Source organism: Gossypium raimondii, chromosome 10 (genome assembly GCF_025698545.1).
Source record: "Gossypium raimondii isolate GPD5lz chromosome 10, ASM2569854v1, whole genome shotgun sequence".
Lineage (NCBI taxonomy): Eukaryota > Viridiplantae > Streptophyta > Magnoliopsida > Malvales > Malvaceae > Gossypium > Gossypium raimondii.
The window spans coordinates 52,424,443-52,442,993 of record NC_068574.1 but is presented as its reverse complement, the minus strand read 5'-3'; the positions used below and the strand labels follow the sequence as shown (position 1 = coordinate 52,442,993).

Sequence of the window (18,551 nt, the reverse complement as noted above, 5' to 3'; positions counted from 1 at the left end):
GTTGGGTCAAGTAAAAAATTTACATCCATTTTCTAGATTTGGGTTCATCTTGGCTCAAAAAATGGGTCTAAAATTTTGCCCAAGCGTGGACCAAATAAAAATGCTAAAACCCAAGCTTGACCCGACCCTTTCGTAGAAATAGATTTAAAAAAACTTAAATAACACTAAAATAAGTACAACTTAGCAAGCAAATACCTCTAAAATAATAATAAATTTAACAATAAAATAAGATTTATACAATATCCAAATAATAACAATAAATTAATAGCAATATAATAGTAAAATAATAACAAAACAATAAAACAACAGCGACAAAATAACATTTTTTTTTTTGCAAATTCAGGCAGGGTCCCAACCTAAAAAAACTTACCTAAAGCCTGACATGTTTAGAAAACAAGCATTTTTTTTGTACAAATCTATTTTTTAAATTTATATTTTTACTCAAATTCTCCCACTACAAAATGTTGTGTACATTTAATACAAAATCTTTTAAGTTTTATGGTCGGACCCGATTCATGAAAATATTTTAGCCCAATTGTTCTTTGTGTTATGGGCATGGGAGAAAATAATGAGTGGCCCATATGAACTTCTAGTTTAAGTCCCAGCCAAAATGTAACTTACCCTCTCCTGGTCTAAACCCTAAACCCTTTTTCCCGCAATACATTTTCCTCCCAATTATTAACAGTAAAGAAAACAAGGAGAAGGAACAGTGATGGAAACGCAAAGGAGAAAGAGACCGGGGCAGCCGCCGAGCGTTAAAGAGCTCGAAGAACTAAAGGAGCTATTCAAACACCATATCGAGTCATTCGATTACATGATCGATGAAGGCTTGGAAATTATGCTTAAACGCGTCAAGCCTGTGCAAATATTCGATCCCAATTCCACCAAAACCCTTAGAAATATCCTTTTTTTTCTTGTTGGAATTTATTTTAATGGATTTTTCTTGTTTCTAAGTTTTAGTTTCTTCCTGGTTGTTGATTCTGTTACTTGGTTTTTGCGTCCAAAAGCTCAAAGAAATAAAATAATTTTGAATAATGTTTTCGTAGTAATAGAAGGTGAATATGAATGTATGGAATAAAGCTACATTCTTTTTGGGAAATTAGTTAATTTTCGTGGTCAAGGAATAAGTCACTGTTTGATTGTTGTTTTTTTTTCTATTGTTTACTTGAGTGAAACGGGTGATTTGAGGAGTTATATAGTGCAATTATGTTGGACTTAGTGTTTCAAGTTTGATAGGCAAACATAACTGTAATTTTTTTCTTAAGTGCAAGTGTGTTGATGTTTGTTCTTGACTTCGTATTTTACTCTGGCTGGATCATCCTGAGATATTTCCACCACAAAAGGATCGATCTTCGAAGACGTCAGCTGGAGCATTGCTTCCATTTGAAGTAAAAATTTACAACATAATTTCCTGGTCTTCGATTATAGTGGGTTTCTTATTTTATTTATTAATTATTGCATTTCTTTTAAACAGTGTAGACAAGCAAAAATTTCTTATACGGGGAGCTTGCATATGGATGTTTGCTTTCAGTGGAATGGCGGAGTTGTTATAAGAGAAAAAGTTAATTTTGGAGAATTTCCCATAATGTTAAGGGTTAGTTTCTTTCATTCTTTTTGTCATCTTCACTTAATTTTATGTTTTACCAAGAATATTTGTCTAAGTGAATTGCATAGCATGTTTTACTAGTGTATGAGCAAATTAATTTTAGATTATGGGAGTATCGTATTGCTCTAGCTGCTTATAATTGTTCATTTTCTTTAATTTTCAGAATGAGGTCATTTACTTTGCTTTGTATTGATCACTATTTGGAACCATAGACTTATTTTAGTAAGATTTAAGTGATTAATTGTAAAAAGTGGCGTTATTACTTCGTTTACATCTTTATTTAGTATTTACTTTATTTAATTTTCCAAGAATATTAAAGCATATCCAGTTTCTTATAAGACAATGAAGATCTGTTAATAAGTTTTTTCTTTTTTGGAAATTTGACCCAAGTCCTAAGGCCAGATGCTATGAGTTTATAGCTATTTCTACTAAAGCTGGAAGTGTAGTTTTCCTCTATCTGTTTTACCATGTAAGACATAGCTACCTAAAAGCCTGACTACAGTACTGGTGCTGTCTTCATGTTGCCATGAAACTTTTAATTTAAGTTGCTGGTATTGTTGTCAGCTTCTTCTAGTTTGTCAAATTCATCAAATTACACTTTTATGTTCTTGCTTTAACCTATTACCTATGCCATGTTAACTACTACTTATTTGTTTATGTTCTGATAATATTTTATCTTACAAATTGTTTTAAAAAATGCTTTCAAAACTAAAACTTTTCAATATGCTTGCATCAAACCTTATGTTGCAATTATGTCTTCCTTTGCTTTTGTTGCAAGATGTATTTATTCTCTGGTGGTGAATAGATGCTAATTATTTGATGCACGTGACTTGTAAGTATTAGTGCAATGATTTGATGTGCAACGTTAGAAAAAGAAAAAATACAGAAGAAGAAAAGGGACTTGGTTGTTGATTCATTCCTGCCTACACCTTCTTCTGTCTTAATTAAGGGTAACAGTAAAGCAGGAGCATGACTGTCATGACCCCTGCATGTGAAATAGAGATACTTTTGCATTGGCAGTTTGCAAACAAGGTGTTATCTTTCATTTCCCCCACTGTTAATGTAGAATTAGCTCACATTTTACAGCATCACTGTGAATTAATGATTTTTTAATCCAACCTTGTTCTTTTCTTGGATTATCTATTATAGTAATTTTATTCTGCTTTACTTTGGTACTCATGTGCTGAGTGTATTTTATTTTATGCAGTCAAAACGTTGTTACTTGCAAGGTGCTAATCCCGAGAAACTGGTTGCTTGCAAAGAAGAGGCACGAGAAATGGGTGGGTGAGTAATTGATTGATCTCCCACCATTTATGTTTGACATCCTTAGAAGTTCTAGCAATATCAGCATGTGCATATTTTATTTGTTTGGAATTGTACATGATATATTTCAGATTGCTCGCCCTTTTGCTTTCTTTTTGCCCTTTTGTAATTGCACTAGTGTTTTACATATTTTACGTTATTAGACTCATTCAAGCCTATGTTTCTTGTATTTAGGAGCATAAAATCTTATAGTATAAGTAAACCACTAATTGTTTGTATGGTGTGGAACTATATGAATCTTACACAGAAATGATACCATTTCTGTATGAGATTCTAACACTAAATTATGCATAGTGCATTCTATATCCAGTTTCCCCTTTTTTGTCTAGTTTTCGTTTTCCTTATAGCATTTTAAAAGCCATTTAAAATTTTTATGGCAATGCAGCTATTTCATTCTGAATGGGCTTGAGAGAGTTGTCCGGGCTTTGATATTGCCGAAACGGAATTATGTGAGTGAGCCAGAACTCTTTAATTTTGGTTGACGAGTTAACCTTTTTTGTTTCAGATTAATGAAATTAATATCATTCATACGTCTAGAATAGAATACTAAACCTATTGTAAGATGACTGTTTCTTAATTACCCTCCCATTCCTTTCATTTCTTTGATTATAAAATGTTGCATACTGAGGCAGTATTTTATTTTCAGCCTATGAGCTTGGAACGGAATTCATTTCGCGAACGTCGGGAGGGTTATACTGATAAAGCAGTTGTAATAAGGTTCTTGTTTTTATAGATATAACTTTATAATTACCTTCTTTTCATTCAAGTTATTATTCCAGCATCTCATTGGATCACTAAAGAGCTTATTAGATCTTTCTTATTCTGCTGCTCAAAATTGTTTTGGATGCTCATATAATTGTTATTCTAGGTGTGTGAGAGATGACCTGTCTTCTGTAACAGTTAAGTTATATTATCTTCGTAATGGGAGTGCAAGACTTGGATTCTGGTAAGAAATTCTGAGCTGAAGTAGAAACATGATGCTTGTGGTGTTTGATTATAGAACAGGCTTATACATTTTGTTTTAATTTATGTTTGCAGGATACAGGGGAAGGAATACATGCTTCCTGTTGGCATTGTACTTAAGGTGTAGCCACCGGTTCTTTTACATACATTCCCTTGCTCGCAATATACTTCTCTTCAAGCTTTTCTTATGTGATACTTTGGGAAACCAGTTTTACCTTATTGTGAATGTGTGATAATATACTGGGAACTGTATGGAATCATCTTCGAACCTGTTAGAATCATGTTTGTCCTATATAGTTTGATTGATGTTTCTAAATGGTTGTTAGTAGCCTCAGAAATGGCTTCTAGAATCCATCTTCTGTGTTTTCTGTTTGGATATTAAAAAGTTTGGAACCCTTTGGGGTATCCCCTAGCTTGTAACTAATAACTCAATGGCCTATTGGTCCGCAGAAACCAAAGCATACTGATGATCAACACTGTTGGTTACTCCTAAAGCATCTGGCGATCAGCCTAGCACCTGATTTCCTTCTCCAAGTCCGCAATCTCCCCCTTCAGTCCACATTCCTTTCTTCCTTTCCTTGAAACACATAACAGCCAAGTAAACACCTTCTTCACTCTGATTTCCAACTTGGTTGACCTGCAAGTTTCTGCTCATAGCTACTGGCAAAGCTAACTGGCTTGTCCTCCACATTCTTTTTCTCTCCAACAAGAGCTCTCTCTCCTCCACAAGCTCTCTTGTTAAGCTTTAAAATCCAAGCTGATCTGTTGAAAGTTGGCCTCCTTATCTGAAGTTTACCTACTAAAATCCACATACCACCCTTGACAAGACACCAAAAGATTATCCTTTCTCTGCTCAAAAATTGCTATTTGGTTCTTTTACTGTTTTTATTGTTATGAGTTTTCATGATGAACTTGAAGCGAGTTTGATGTATTGTGAAGAATTTTGCTTAATTTGGGTTAAGATCATGATGCATGTTAATGATGGAAAAGTAAACTGTTTAATGAGAAGATGACTAGCTTCACCAACAGGACTTGGAGTTTGATGTTGTTCTGCTCAGAGAGAGGTTAAACAGGGAATCTAAAGGAAAGGGAACTGAGAGGAAAGAAGAAAGTGTTTGGTGTTTTTTATTTCAAAGAAACTCCACAAGCTGATTTTCTTGTAGCCATTCAAATAACAGGAAATGACTATTTTTTTGGAGAACACCTTAAGAAAAAAAATTATATTTTATAGTTTTCTACTAAAATGGAGCCTTAATTTGGAATACTAAGGATTTCCCAATACCCTTTTTGTACTTGTTAGAGTTGTGCTCTTCCCCAATTATGTTGAGGTATTCTAGTTTTGTCAATAGAAGCAATGCACTTTTTTAATGTCTACATTTTTTCCCCTTCAGTAGCTTGAGTGTCATCTTTCACTTAATTCAGTTAATTTCTTCTATCTAAGTTTTGTTTGGTTGAGAACTTATGAACATTGAATGGTTTGTTCTCTTGATAGTATTTTTCTTACAGCCAATATTTTTATTGTACATCACAATCTTGTTGCAGTTGTCCCAATCTTTTCAAGTCCTCCGTGTTTCAGCTTATGCTTATGCAAGCCTCAAAGTATGATTTCCATGTATTGCATACTTCCTGGGCTCTATTTGATTAATGCTTTTGTTATTTACTTTATTTTTCAATACAACATGAAAAGCCCCCCAAAGGAAAAAAAAGGGAAAACAAGGGACAACTGTCGGAAAGCAAAAACACCAAGAAAACAGGGCCTCAGTATTTCACCTTCATATATCTCCATCTTTTTTAATCTACACCATCAATTTGTTTCCTTGTGACATAAAATTAGGTTTCATGTGATCTGCTTCTTTGCCACACTTTCAACAAAACAAGATTTGTCCTTGCTTCTTCTTCTTGTAGTTTCTTAAGCTCTTGAATTTTATCCGCTTGATCTATGCCTACTGTTCGTAGATATATTTCTTAAATCCTTTTGATTTCTGGTTCTAATTCTGATTGTTCTTAGTAGGCTCTGATTGACACTAATGATCACGAAATTTATACAAAATTGACATGCTGCTATAATGAGAAAGATGGCAACATAAAGGGAGCTGTTGGCTCGCAACTTGTTGGTGAAAGAGCCAAGATTATTCTTGATGAAGTTCGGCACTTGGCGCTTTTTACTAAGGACCAGTGTCTACTGCATATTGGTGCTTACTATGATACTTGTCTAATTATCATTTTATTTCATATGTTGAGCATCTATAGTAATATCCTTTGTTGTAAATGTAGGGGAACACTTCCAACCTGTGATGGAGGGGATGGAAACTGAGAGTTATTCTTCTGTAAGTTGTATTTGTTGTCTGTAAAATGTCCCCTTTTGTGGTGTAAAAATAACAGAAGCTAGTTCATTCCCTTGAGATCTTTTTAGAGTGAATTCTGAGACATTTAATGCCCTATTATTTTCTCTATTATTATATACTTAGGTTGCTGATGCAGTGCTGAGGAATCGCATATTTGTTCACTTGAATGACAACAATGACAAGTTTAATCTGCTTATGTAAGTTATAGAGGTTCTCTTTACCCTAGCTTCAACTTAATATTTTAGAGTAAACTTGTCACGTACTGTTGTTTCATGAACACATTCTTTGTACCTTTTTGTTTTCTATTTAACTTCTTCTCTTCAGCTTTATGGTGCAGAAACTTTTCTCGCTTGTAGATCAAACTTCTGCGCCTGATAACTCAGATTCTTTGCAAAATCAGGAAATTTTACTGCCTGGCCATCTAATTACAATTTACCTTAAGGTAGACAGACTTTTAACTATTTGAAGATTTTTTCCCTTTCTTTTACTCATTTAAAATATTTAATGAATCCATGAAATCAGGGTAATTTATTACTAAAAGTATAATGATATGCATCAACCGGTTGACCTTTCGTAATTAGTTTCAGTTAATTTCATGTGATTTGCATGTGAATTGCATTATTTATTTTTAATTATTTTACTAAAATAATACTATTTAAAAGTTATTTTTATATGATGGGAATTCCTTCAATGAGTAATCTATGTAATTTTCAATGATGGTTAGTTATTTGATTGACAAGATTTATAACTTTTCTAAGTTTGTATTCTGGCATAACTGGATTAGGACAATTAATTAAATACATTTATTGTAAATAAAATTTAAACCGACATAATTGATTATTGAATTACATCAAAAGCTAATGGGTAATATAATCTTCACCTATGTTTTCTATTCCTTAAGCTACATTTATATAGTATACATTATTCTTTTAGTAAACCTTGCAGTAGTTCTTTGGTCGTTGGAAATAATTTTTTTTAATCAGGATTTGTTATCATTGTTCTCTTATTTTATCCACTAATGCATGGAACAGCTAGCAGTACATGTACCATGTTAAATCAGCTTCGTTGATGTAATTTCACATAAAGATTGATTTTAACCCATCATTTATTTTTTCAGGAGAAACTGGAAGATTGGTTGCGCAAAGGAAAAAAGCTTGTTGAAGATAAGATTAATAACAACAGCCAAAATTTTGATTTCTGCAGCTGTATGTTATGCCTTGCCCATTCTATCTTTTCTGTAACCTGCTTTCTCTTTCTGCACCATCATGTTCTGTTTTATAGCGTTTCTAATATTTTGCATCTTCTGCTTCCTGTTGGTGGCTGAAAGCTTTACCATTACTAGTTTCATTCATTTCTTTTGAACCACCGTATACTTTAATTCTACTGTAGTTAGTTGTTTTATGATCAATACTATTGTTTCCATTGAATGTTCAATTTGGAAGAAGTTGGATAAACCTGATTTAAGATAAACTGGAATTGACTTGTCCAAACCTGATAACCCTATGATGCCTGATCCTGAACATCCCACCATTTACCTGATCTTACCTACCACACTTAAGATCTCCAGTGGGACCTTGGATGGCATCTTATATCTCGCATTCATGCATTGAGCTTTTTTGTTCAGGCTTCCAAGTGTACTCTTGAGTTTCAAGTGTTGAATAGGTACTTTTTAGTGTCCTGCTTCTATAAGGACAATTGGTGTTCCAAATCTCTAATATATTTTTTTGTAGCGAAAAAATAACAAGCATCTCCATCCTGTTTCTGTTGTTTATTTTGAAATGCTTAAAAATGATCTAAAGACATCAAATGCAAAAGTGCTGGGCTTTTCATGCTTGGTGATGTTACGTTTCCTATTTTTCCCATAGTACTGCCATGAAGTTTTGTATTTATTGTTCTTTTAATTAATTCTTGCTGTCACGAAAGAAATTTTGCTAGATTTCAATGCATGAAAATGATAAGCAAATTTCTTTTAGCCTGCATCTTGTCCTAATTTGCTGCTTAAGATGACTAACTCTAGATTTTTAATTTGCAAAAATCCTGCTGCTTGTTTCCACTTGTGGACTGATATTGCTCTTATTGGTTGTGCAACGATGCAGTAAAAGATGTCAAGAAGGTGATGGACAAAAATTCTTCGAAGCAAATTGGTACAGCAATTGAGAATTTGTTGAAAACTGGAAGATTGATAACACAAACAGGTTTAGATTTACAGCAGGTCAGCTCTTTCATTCATATATTTATTTCCAATATTCAATTATGTGTGTGGATGTCAAAAATGTCAACTTAAACTATGAAATTGAATTGTTAGGTTAAGTTTTCTTTTCTTTGACCCTTTTATTAAGCTCGTCCAACTCTTGCTTGAGCTCCCATTGTGCTGAAGCACGATTAGCCTGATGACTGGAATTGGTTCCAGAATTTGGGAAAGACTTATTGTTCATTCATGTGAAATGTAATGACCTTGCTTTGGCGGGATGATGGCTGGGTAGTGACTTTCTTTACCATTGGCCATGTTTTTAAAGTCGATCAGCCATAGAAGTGAAGCTTTGTTTATTCCTCGGTGTGTGTAGAAAGATGATTAATGATGTTCGTTGCTGCTGGTAAATTCACCTTGTTCCCTCGCTATAGCTGAAATACTATCGTAGCACAAGAAGGCTGCCAGTGAATGAAAATGTAATACTGGTTAGCGAGCTGAGCTCTTTTTAATGAATTGACTTTTATATCTGTGAATATAGCTGATCTGGAGAAAATGGAGGCAGTTAACATGTCAAATAAAAATTCTTTTGGTTATAAAATAATATCCAATTAATTTATCAGTGAAAGGTAGAGATAATGGAAATTGGCAATGTGAGGGACTTATTTAAGGTGATTTGGATGTCTGAGATGAAGTCACATGAGATTAACTGTAAGAAGATGTGACTTGATGGAGAATGAAGTTGTAAGCAAATGCGGGTGGAAAGAAAAAGAGGCCTTGGTTTTATTGGTCTTTTCTAAGAAAACATGGGTGGATTCAAAAAGAGGCCTTGGTTTTATTGATCTTTTCAAGGTCTGATTCTAGGGTGCACAATGCCATATATGACCTTGTAGTTTAACTCACATGGATGGAAAGTATGCTGTTTAATCCTTGGAAAATAATCACGAAATCACTTGAAATTATATCATTACTGATTTATCTTTTTAGATAATTGAAGCTAAAAGGAAAAGGAAAGAAAGATTTCCATTGGTTTTGCCACAAGATGCTTGTGCTTGCGCAGAGATTGAAATGTCTGTTTATGAGTCTGATATAAATGTTGAAACCGATTAGCAGTCTATTTTGAAGCATATTTTGAGAGTATTCATGCACATTTGTGGTTATCTATATCTCTAACTAATAAGTGAAGTAACTGCCCTTTGGAGGTTACTGTTTAAATTTGCCGCTTCACATGTGTGAGAGTTTCGTTTAGTATCTATGCCTTGTATGTATCTTATGTTTAAAGCTTTATAGGGTGCACTTGTAAAGGTTGGAAAATCATTAATAGTTTTCTTTTGTTTCACTAGAGGGCTGGTTTCACGGTTCAGGCAGAGAGGCTTAACTACCTACGATTTATTTCGTTTTTTCGGTCTGTTCATCGTGGGGCTTCATTCGCTGGACTTCGAACAACCAGTGTTCGGAAGTTGCTACCTGAGTACGCATCTGTTTGCCAACATAGTCAGCTATTTGTTTTTGTTCACTTTAGGCTTTTGTATTCATGAGGCTCTTGTATTTATTTATTTATTATTTTTGTAACACCTCATTCTTTTGATTTATAGATCTTGGGGATTTCTTTGCCCAGTGCACACTCCTGATGGAGAGCCTTGCGGGTTACTGAATCACATGACGTGTACTTGCCGTAAGTCGACCTTTATTTGCTTTTCTTTTTGGTCCTTTGAATATTTTGCTGCTAAATTTGAAGTAATTTTATTTTTCTTGAAACAACTGTTTAGGAGCCTCAAGTTTGAAGGGATGAATGTTACTAGATGTTTAGCTTGTTCTTGACAATGTTAGCCTCCATTTTTGTGATTGTTACTTATTTCTTCCGGAAGCATTATTACTGTTTATGGATGAAGGCAAATTGATTTGTTATAACTGTCTGAAACTGATATAATCTGTTTTAATGTTGGACTTGGTGGGGCTTGAGTTGGCTATTTCTAAATGGTTGTATGATGATTGCACATTTGCTCAGATAGCCTATATTTAAATTGTATCCAAATGCATAACCTGCTGATTATCCCTTTAAAAAAAAGAAGAGTAGAAAAGATTGATTTATAAAATATGGTTAGGAAATGTGAAGAAAAGCAAGTAAAACATGGGGTTTGAAACTGCAGTTGAGTTGAATAAATCTAGCCTCCAACTAAAACAAGTAATGAACAATATTGGTTGTTGTTGGCTTCTAATCTCATAATGAATATTTTTTCCTTTCTTTTCTTGCCTTAAAGGAAGGAACAAACTACATGTACATGCTCATGCATCTTTTATCTGTTACCCACAAATTACTAAAAGTGTTTATTCATATGTATTTGACATGTAATTTCTTTGCTTAATTTTTATGCCAGGAATTACATCGTACTACAACTCACAAGGAAATATTAGAGATTTTTTTAAAATAAGAATGTCTATTCTTGATGTCCTAGTTGGGGTTGGAATGACAACTTCATGGCCAAAAGTTGATCATGCTGGGCCTCCTCGATCTCTTCCTGTTCTTCTAGATGGTTGTGTTATTGGCTCTTTATCCTCTGGTGAAGCTGACAAAGTTGTTGCTCATTTGCGGAGATTGAAAGTGTCAGCTGCTTCAGTGGTCTGTTCTAGTTGCTAATTGCACGATTCCATTTTTATTAAATTATTTTTAAAATTTGTATAGTGTTTTTCAGATTCCTGATGACTTGGAAGTGGGGTATGTTCCTCTAAGCTTGGGTGGCACATATCCTGGTTTGTACCTGTTCACTTCTCCATCTAGATTTATTCGGCCAGTCAGAAATATTTCTATCCCATCTTCGGATGGGAAGGATATTGAACATATTGGGCCCTTTGAACAGGTGAATATGGCTTTCTCCTCTGTCTTCTAGATCCTTTTCATTTATATTTTCAAATTTCTGACCTCAATCATGTGGACTAGTTCTAATATTAAGTTAGCAGCCGGGAGTTAATTCTTCTGTTTTATAGGTTTTCATGGAAATAAAATGTCCAGATGGTGGGAATGGAGGAAGAAGTACTACTTTTCCTGCAACTCATGAAGAACTTATGCCAACTGCAATGCTTAGTGTGGTTGCTAATCTTACACCTTGGTCAGACCATAATCAAAGTCCACGTAACATGTACCAGTGCCAGGTGTTCTACCATGTTCTGAGAATAACATTGTACTGTATGTTTAAATTTCAATGTTTTGCTTTGTATTTACATTTGGCTTTGTAGATGGCAAAACAAACAATGGCTTTTTCTTTGCAAGCACTACATTCACGTGCGGATCAAAAGCTGTACCATCTTCAGGTCCTCCTTCTTCCTTTCTTTTTCCCTTTTTGGGAAGTCGTACATGATTGTGTGCTAATCTCTAGTTTTTTCAACAGAATTTTCCTTTGGTGTTCTGACTTATTTAGTTATTTGTATATATGTGGTACTGTTCCTGCTCTTGATGCTGAGAGTTATTGATATTAGTTCTGTTAGGGTAATTTTCTCATGTGAGTTTCTTTTCATTAAATTAGGAGAAAATTATTGTTTAGGGGTTATATTCTGGTTTCAGTGTGATTGGGGTTGAAAAAAAATTATGGGCACTTGCATTTGATATGGCTGGTACGAATTGGTAATATATCAGTTGTCATTTGACCAATTCATTCACTACTATTTGATAAAACAATGTCTTCAATTATAACATAAAATCTAAAAAATGACCCTTTGGAAATTGTTTCTCTTACGTGTTAATTGATTGATTAGAATTTTCTTTTAGAAAGTGATACTACTTCTGGTTCACTTCTGCTAATATTCTTCTCATTGCCGATATTCTTCCAAAAGTTTTAGAATCTACTTAATGTATTCAATCAATTTTATTGATGGAATTTCTTTATAATTTCTTTAACCTTATATTCTTTACATTTTAATTATTACTTTTCCTCTTTAACTTTTACTATTTTATAATATTTTAGAGAAATCAATTAATTTAATATATATCTAGTATTTAATTTTCTGTAGAGTAGTGAACAGTTTTTATAGTAAAAGTTCAATACTTAATTTTCAGAACTTAAAAACTTAGTGTTTTATTTTTCAATGCTGATTTTTTTTCAAAATTTCAAGCAGTACATTAGAAGGGACTCTTGAGAGGCTTGTACTTGAATGCTTTGAGGCCTAGACCTCATCTCATAAGAGTTGAAATGCTTTGTCTAATTGGAGGGTAGAACACCTCAGCTTATGCTTTTGACTTAGCATTGATGTCAATCTCATATTGTACATTTTCACATGGTTGCATGGCTATATATTCCATTTAAACCCTTTTTTTTAGTGAGATATATCGATTTTAATGTCCAGATTGTCTAGCTAATCTTTGTGGTATTTATGCTCCCTCCAATTGAACATAGGGTAATACTTCAGAATAACAAATTGATCTACAACAGGGATATCTCTTTTTACACTCTGGAATGATTTTCTTAAAGAGTCCACAAACTTTGTAAGGAACTTAAAATATGACCAGATAAATTACAATCCTTTCTTTGTTTTTTGATGATAATTGTTTTAATCTTCTTTGTCTTCAATTACTGGGGCCTGGGAACTCTGCCTACTCTATTCTGGTAATGGTGACTGTCATCTTGTTATTTGCTTTTGGTTTACAAACTTTCTGGGCTATTTTCAGACTCCTCAAACACCAATTGTGCGCACAAAAACATATACAAAATATGGCTTGGATGATTATCCTTCAGGAACTAATGCAATAGTAGCAGTGCTTGCATATACAGGGTATGCATTTTAGTTAAGTATCTGGAGTAACATTATCCTGTTGAAGGTTCCTGAATTTAAACTGTATTTATTATGTAGATATGATATGGAAGATGCGATGATTTTGAATAAGTCTGCTGTGGAACGTGGGATGTGTCGTGGACAGATATACCAGGTTTGCCCTTATCTTCCTGCATGGTTTATTTACTTTTGCTTCTTGTCTTATAGTTTTGGAGTATTCTTATTTATGGAACCAGTTCTCAAGGAGACTGATTATTTTTCTCCTTATTGCCAGTCAAGGTCAAAAATATTTTTGTTCTGTACTCAATGTGATACTATTAATTTAATTATTTAAGAACCAGTGTTTGTATCTTTAAATAAGAATAAAAGTTGTGGAACGTGGCTTCAAAACTATTTCTGTTGTACACAGTTTCCCTGGTCCTGGTATACGCAACACCTTATAGATATTAAAGAACAATGTGCATCGTATTTTTACAATTTTTCTCTTTCTTGTTTGTCTCTCTTTTACCCTTATATTCTTTCATGCTAATGCTTACACTTGGTTTTCTTTGTTATGTGGCTTTTTACTATTGGTTATTCTAATGTTGATTATTTGGTAGACGGAAACTATTGACTTGTGTGAGGGTAAGAGCAATCAAGGACAGAGAATTTTTAAAAGAGAACATTCAGATAAGGCAATATCTTCTTTTGTTGATTCCGATGGACTTCCATATGTTGGCCAGGTTAGATTCTATCATGTATTTTGCTTATTTTATTATTCAAACTCTCCTGTTATTGTTTTGGTGTCCAAGTCATTGGTGGAAATTTTCAGGTCATACATGGAAACGAACCATACTGTAGTACCATTAATCAGGTAACAAATTCAAAGAGAGTCTACAACCACAAGGGTTCAGAAATGGCTATTGTTGACTATGTTGCGGTTGATACCAAAAATAAACAGCATCTTGAGAAGGTAAGTTGCACAGCATCTTTCAGTCATTCATTATCCGAGAAAAGCCTAGGGTATGTCTGCCCTTGCTAAAACTAATCTGATGCTTCTCAAACTTAAATAAATTAAATTAAAAAATTAGTACACTCAACCTATTTAACTAAATCATAACCTTTTAGATTAAAGAAATAAATAAAGGTTATTATTTCATATCCATACACCGTAACTTCACAAGCTTGGTTAAATAATTTTTATTATCCTCAGGAACAAATAATAAATTTTTAATGTTAAACAGTATAATTTTTGCCATAAATTTCTGAATTAATGAAGGATAAAGTGAGTATAAAAAAAATATCATTAGTTATTTGTTACTAGATCCTTTTGAAGAATTTTGGATTTATAGCTTCATCTAAAAGCTCAAAGAGCTTTCTTTGTAAGCTAAAAATTAAAAAATTTTGGGAGTCAAATGTCTTTTGCTTTTGCAGTGGAAAAGCTCTTTCATAATCTATGCTGAGGAATCCTACATATGCTGGAGTGTATAAAAGATTTTTCTCCATTTTGTTATTTGTAGTTAATACTACTGCTGTCACTCAGCTTTCCTGGTTTTCAGTGTTGAAATTAGCATAGCTGTTGTGTTAGCTTGTGTGTTATCAAGAGATCTGTTACATTTTTTTTCTAGGATATACTGATCGCAAGTCCATAGATCATTAAAATCAGTTTCTGTATTTATCATATTATCTAATGTGTTTCAAATAGTTCATAACTTCTGGTGACTTGATAATTTAGAATAAGTAAAGAGCAATACTTGTATGATAACACCTCCATTTACTTAATGCTTTTGTTCTGAGTTTTTTTTTTGCTAACATTAGGAGTTTTAATTATTTTTATTTTATAATATTTTGATGTACAAGAGGGTCATTTGCAAGCTTTTTTTTTCCTTCTGAAAACCTTCTGTCATTGATGACGTAAACATCAAACCTTAGCAGCAACAGTATCCTTTAAACAAATCTGTTTTGGGCAGGTTAATATTCGTTTTCGACATCCAAGAAACCCTATCATTGGTGATAAATTTAGCAGCAGACATGGGCAGAAAGGTGTCTGCTCTCAGTTGTGGCCAGATATTGATATGCCATTCTCAGGAGTTACAGGAATGCGCCCTGATCTCATAATCAATCCTCATGCATTTCCTTCAAGAATGACGATAGCCATGCTTTTGGAATCTGTTGCTGCTAAGGTACTAATCCTAGTTTTTGTAGGAGTATTATTTTTATCAACATGTCTTAGTATATAAGTTAGCAATAAACTAATTTCATTTGATAATTTTTAGCCACTTACATGATTTGTTTTAAGCAGAGGAATTTTTTTTTACTTATTTCAAAGAGGTCTTATTTTTCATTGGAGTTTTACTTATCCTTTTAATTTCAACTTTAAATTCATACTAATTTTTCCTTATGTTATGACAAACTATTTTAATACACAAAATTAAGCTCTTCCTTACGTTAATACACTAATTAACCAATTGAGGCATAAGTTTTAACAGTTAATCAAGGAAATGAACTGAGATAAGTGCATGCTTGTGGCATTGAAACTAAAAATTGAGGCATAAAAAGTACAGATTGATAAAACTAAAAATTTGTGAATAATGCTGTAATCCTCAATGGAGCTTAAATTGCAGCAAGGAAGGAATGTTTAAATTAGAATTCTTCCTTGTTTTACAAATTTTGTTCATTAGTTTGGGCTTTTTGTGTAAGAATAGTGGTCAATTTTATATTCAATGGTTAAACTGGAAGTCTTCCATGTTTTACAATTATTATGAGTTCCTAAGTGTGAATTTTTATGTATTCCAAATATACTGCAAGGATTTTAAGAAGCTTAATAGTTCAAGAATCAAGAGTGATATCTTTTATTTCGTATCACAGGGAGGAAGCTTACATGGGAAATTTGTGGATGCAACACCGTTTTCTGGTGCAGTCAAGGGAGCTAATGGAAAGACAGAGACAGAGTCTGAGTCTCTTGTTGATGAACTTGGTTCCATGTTAAGAGCTCGTGGGTTTAATTGCCATGGAGTTGAGGTGTTATACAGTGGGGTTTATGGAACAGAACTAACATGTGAGATATTTATTGGCCCTGTGTATTATCAGCGTCTTAGACACATGGTTTCTGACAAGTATCAGGTTAGAATTTTTTTCTTTTTAAATATATTCTACAAAATCTCTACATTTCCAATGTAGTAAAGTAGCATTCTTTTAATCAAGAAAAGGGTAATAAGTAATCTATAGCATGTTAAGAATCTTGATTTAATTTATTTAATTGTTCTTTAATTTATATTACACCTCCAATCTTCTGTTTGTCTCTGAAAGTACAAGCGTATGCATATATTAATGCCTTTTAGTTTGTCGCTACATTTTTTGATGTTTAATTCATTTTCTTCCTTATGAAATCAGCTTCATGCAATTATCAAATTGATGCTTGCAGTTAAATTGTATGGAATTTGCTTCTATATTTTGATGCATGCGCAATTACTCTTTGATTTCTTGGTATTCATTACTGGAATCTGTTATTTCCCCATTGAGCTCCATTGTGTTGTATGCAGGTCCGTGCCACTGGACAAGTTGATCAGATCACTCGACAGCCAATTAAAGGAAGAAAGCGTGGTGGAGGTATACGTTTTGGAGAGATGGAACGAGACTCTATGCTTGCTCATGGGGCTGCATATTTATTACATGATAGGCTCCATACGTGTTCCGATTATCACATTGCTGATGTCTGCTCTCTGTGTGGAAGCATCCTTACTACCGCAATTATCCAGCCACAAAAGCGGGTCGTTAGAGAGATCGGCGGGTTGCCTCCTGCTAGGGCTCCGAAGAAGGTTATGTGTCATGCTTGCCAAACAAGCAAAGGGATGGAGACGGTCGCAATGCCTTATGTTTTTAGATATCTGGCTGCTGAGTTGGCGGCTATGAACATAAAAATGACAATACAACTAGGTAGTGAAGCTGGAGGTTGAAGCCTACTGCAGTTCTCAAATGTTTTGGCGAAATCTTATTAATGCTGTTTGATCCTTCAAAGGAGAGAAGGGACGGAGATAAGTTTGATTTCAGCCAAACACTGCTCCGTGATGGTTACCGGAGAAGTCGATTTTGTTTATATATCATGTATTTTATTTATATTTATTCTGCAGTTATTTTGAGTTTTATGAGATTTTTTTTTGTTGTAATTGGTTAAATTGTAGAATTTGGCTTGATAAGCGAACAGAACTCAAATTGTTATTTTGAATCAATCCAATCATCTACAACTATTATATTTTAGCAGTTGATGGTAGGTTATTTGTTTTGTTTTGCTTAATCTTGTGTGGTATTATGGAATCTATATTTTTCCAGATTTAAGCATGTTTGAGACATTGTTTAAGGACCAATTTGTGTTTAAAGCATAGATTCTTGCATTCAATGTGCACTTTAATTATTTAAATATTTGATTTATTAGCAAAAGTAAATTTGATGGTGATTTGAAACTGAATTGAATTGAATTAATTTCCACAACATGCCTTCTATAGTTTCTTAAAATTTGAGGTAATTATTGTTTGTGTATTACCATAAAAAAATTGTTTACTATAACATGTTTGAAAGTTGAAATCCTCTAATCCTATTTTTGGAGGTGCGGTGGGAATGGAGGTCCCTGTGGAAAAAGGAGTTTTGGATTCAGGTAAGCATGATGGCTCGAGTTTTGTGGGTGTGAAGCTTTTTGAAATAAAGAATGATAACAGTAATAAATTGTTAAAGGCAGAGAAGGGGGGGGGGTTTCGGTAAAGGGTTGATGATTTGGTGGTAAGAGTGGGAAAGTTCTTAATAAAACACTTGGGAGTCGGGGCGATAAATTCAAGACCTTTGGTAATTATTGTTTTTCACTTTCAAATTCTATGAGCTTATTAATCTTCAAATTGATATTGTTGGTGATTCAAACGCTTCTAAAAGGAATGAGAAAGGTTTGTAGGGATCCGCTCCTTTTGATTAATAAGGTTTTGTAACCATTTTTTTCCTATCAGTTTTATTATGAACTTATCTATATTTTCGTGAAATTGTCAAGGATGTATCAGTGTCAAATTTTCGTGTGTCTTTCGTGAGTATATTGCCAGTCTTTTAGAAACAAGAGTAAGTGGCACTAAAGCTGATAATATTATTGCTAATTTAGGTTTTCAGCTTTTTCATCGTGTAGAAGTTGTTGGATTCTTAGGAGGAATTTGGATTGGTTGAAAAGATTCAGTTTGGGTTGAAGTGGTTCATAACCACCCTTAATTTATTTTGGTTAGGGTCTTCGACAGTTCTCAATACTACCCTTTCTTTATCATTTTTGTGTACATTAGTCTTGACAGACAGAAACGAAACATGTTTTGGGAAGGTTTATATGCTACTATTCCACAAGGAGGGACTCCCTGGT

At 33.6% G+C, this 18,551-nt stretch overlaps 1 protein-coding gene across 1 annotated transcript; it reads left to right on the top strand.

Moving 5' to 3' along the window:
• The first annotated feature begins 621 nt into the window (after positions 1–621).
• On the top strand, positions 622–17,425 carry LOC105777099 (DNA-directed RNA polymerase I subunit 2). The gene is made up of 27 exons (XM_012600164.2): positions 622–899; positions 1,306–1,388; positions 1,475–1,594; positions 2,814–2,890; positions 3,315–3,378; positions 3,576–3,646; positions 3,798–3,875; positions 3,968–4,013; positions 5,904–6,084; positions 6,167–6,219; positions 6,361–6,434; positions 6,562–6,679; positions 7,355–7,442; positions 8,334–8,449; positions 9,769–9,896; positions 10,021–10,100; positions 10,804–11,045; positions 11,119–11,283; positions 11,411–11,575; positions 11,660–11,734; positions 13,086–13,189; positions 13,268–13,343; positions 13,789–13,911; positions 14,001–14,141; positions 15,139–15,351; positions 16,037–16,291; positions 16,711–17,425. Exons 1-27 carry the CDS (start codon positions 713–715, stop codon positions 17,122–17,124), a joined length of 3,537 nt encoding a protein of 1,178 aa, XP_012455618.1. The 5' UTR covers positions 622–712; the 3' UTR covers positions 17,125–17,425.
• The last annotated feature ends 1,126 nt before the right edge of the window (positions 17,426–18,551 follow it).

What these genes read in the sequence shown, in the direction of transcription:
- LOC105777099 (XM_012600164.2), top strand. Translation starts at nt 713, where the DNA reads ATGGAAACGCAAAGGAGAAAGAGACCGGGGCAGCCGCCGAGCGTTAAA. An exon ending in GTAACATGTACCAGTGCCAG is followed by an intron (nt 11,576 to 11,659) that starts GTGTTCTACCAT and finishes TTGGCTTTGTAG; the next exon opens with ATGGCAAAACAAACAATGGC. An exon ending in GTCGTGGACAGATATACCAG is followed by an intron (nt 13,344 to 13,788) that starts GTTTGCCCTTAT and finishes ATTATTTGGTAG; the next exon opens with ACGGAAACTATTGACTTGTG.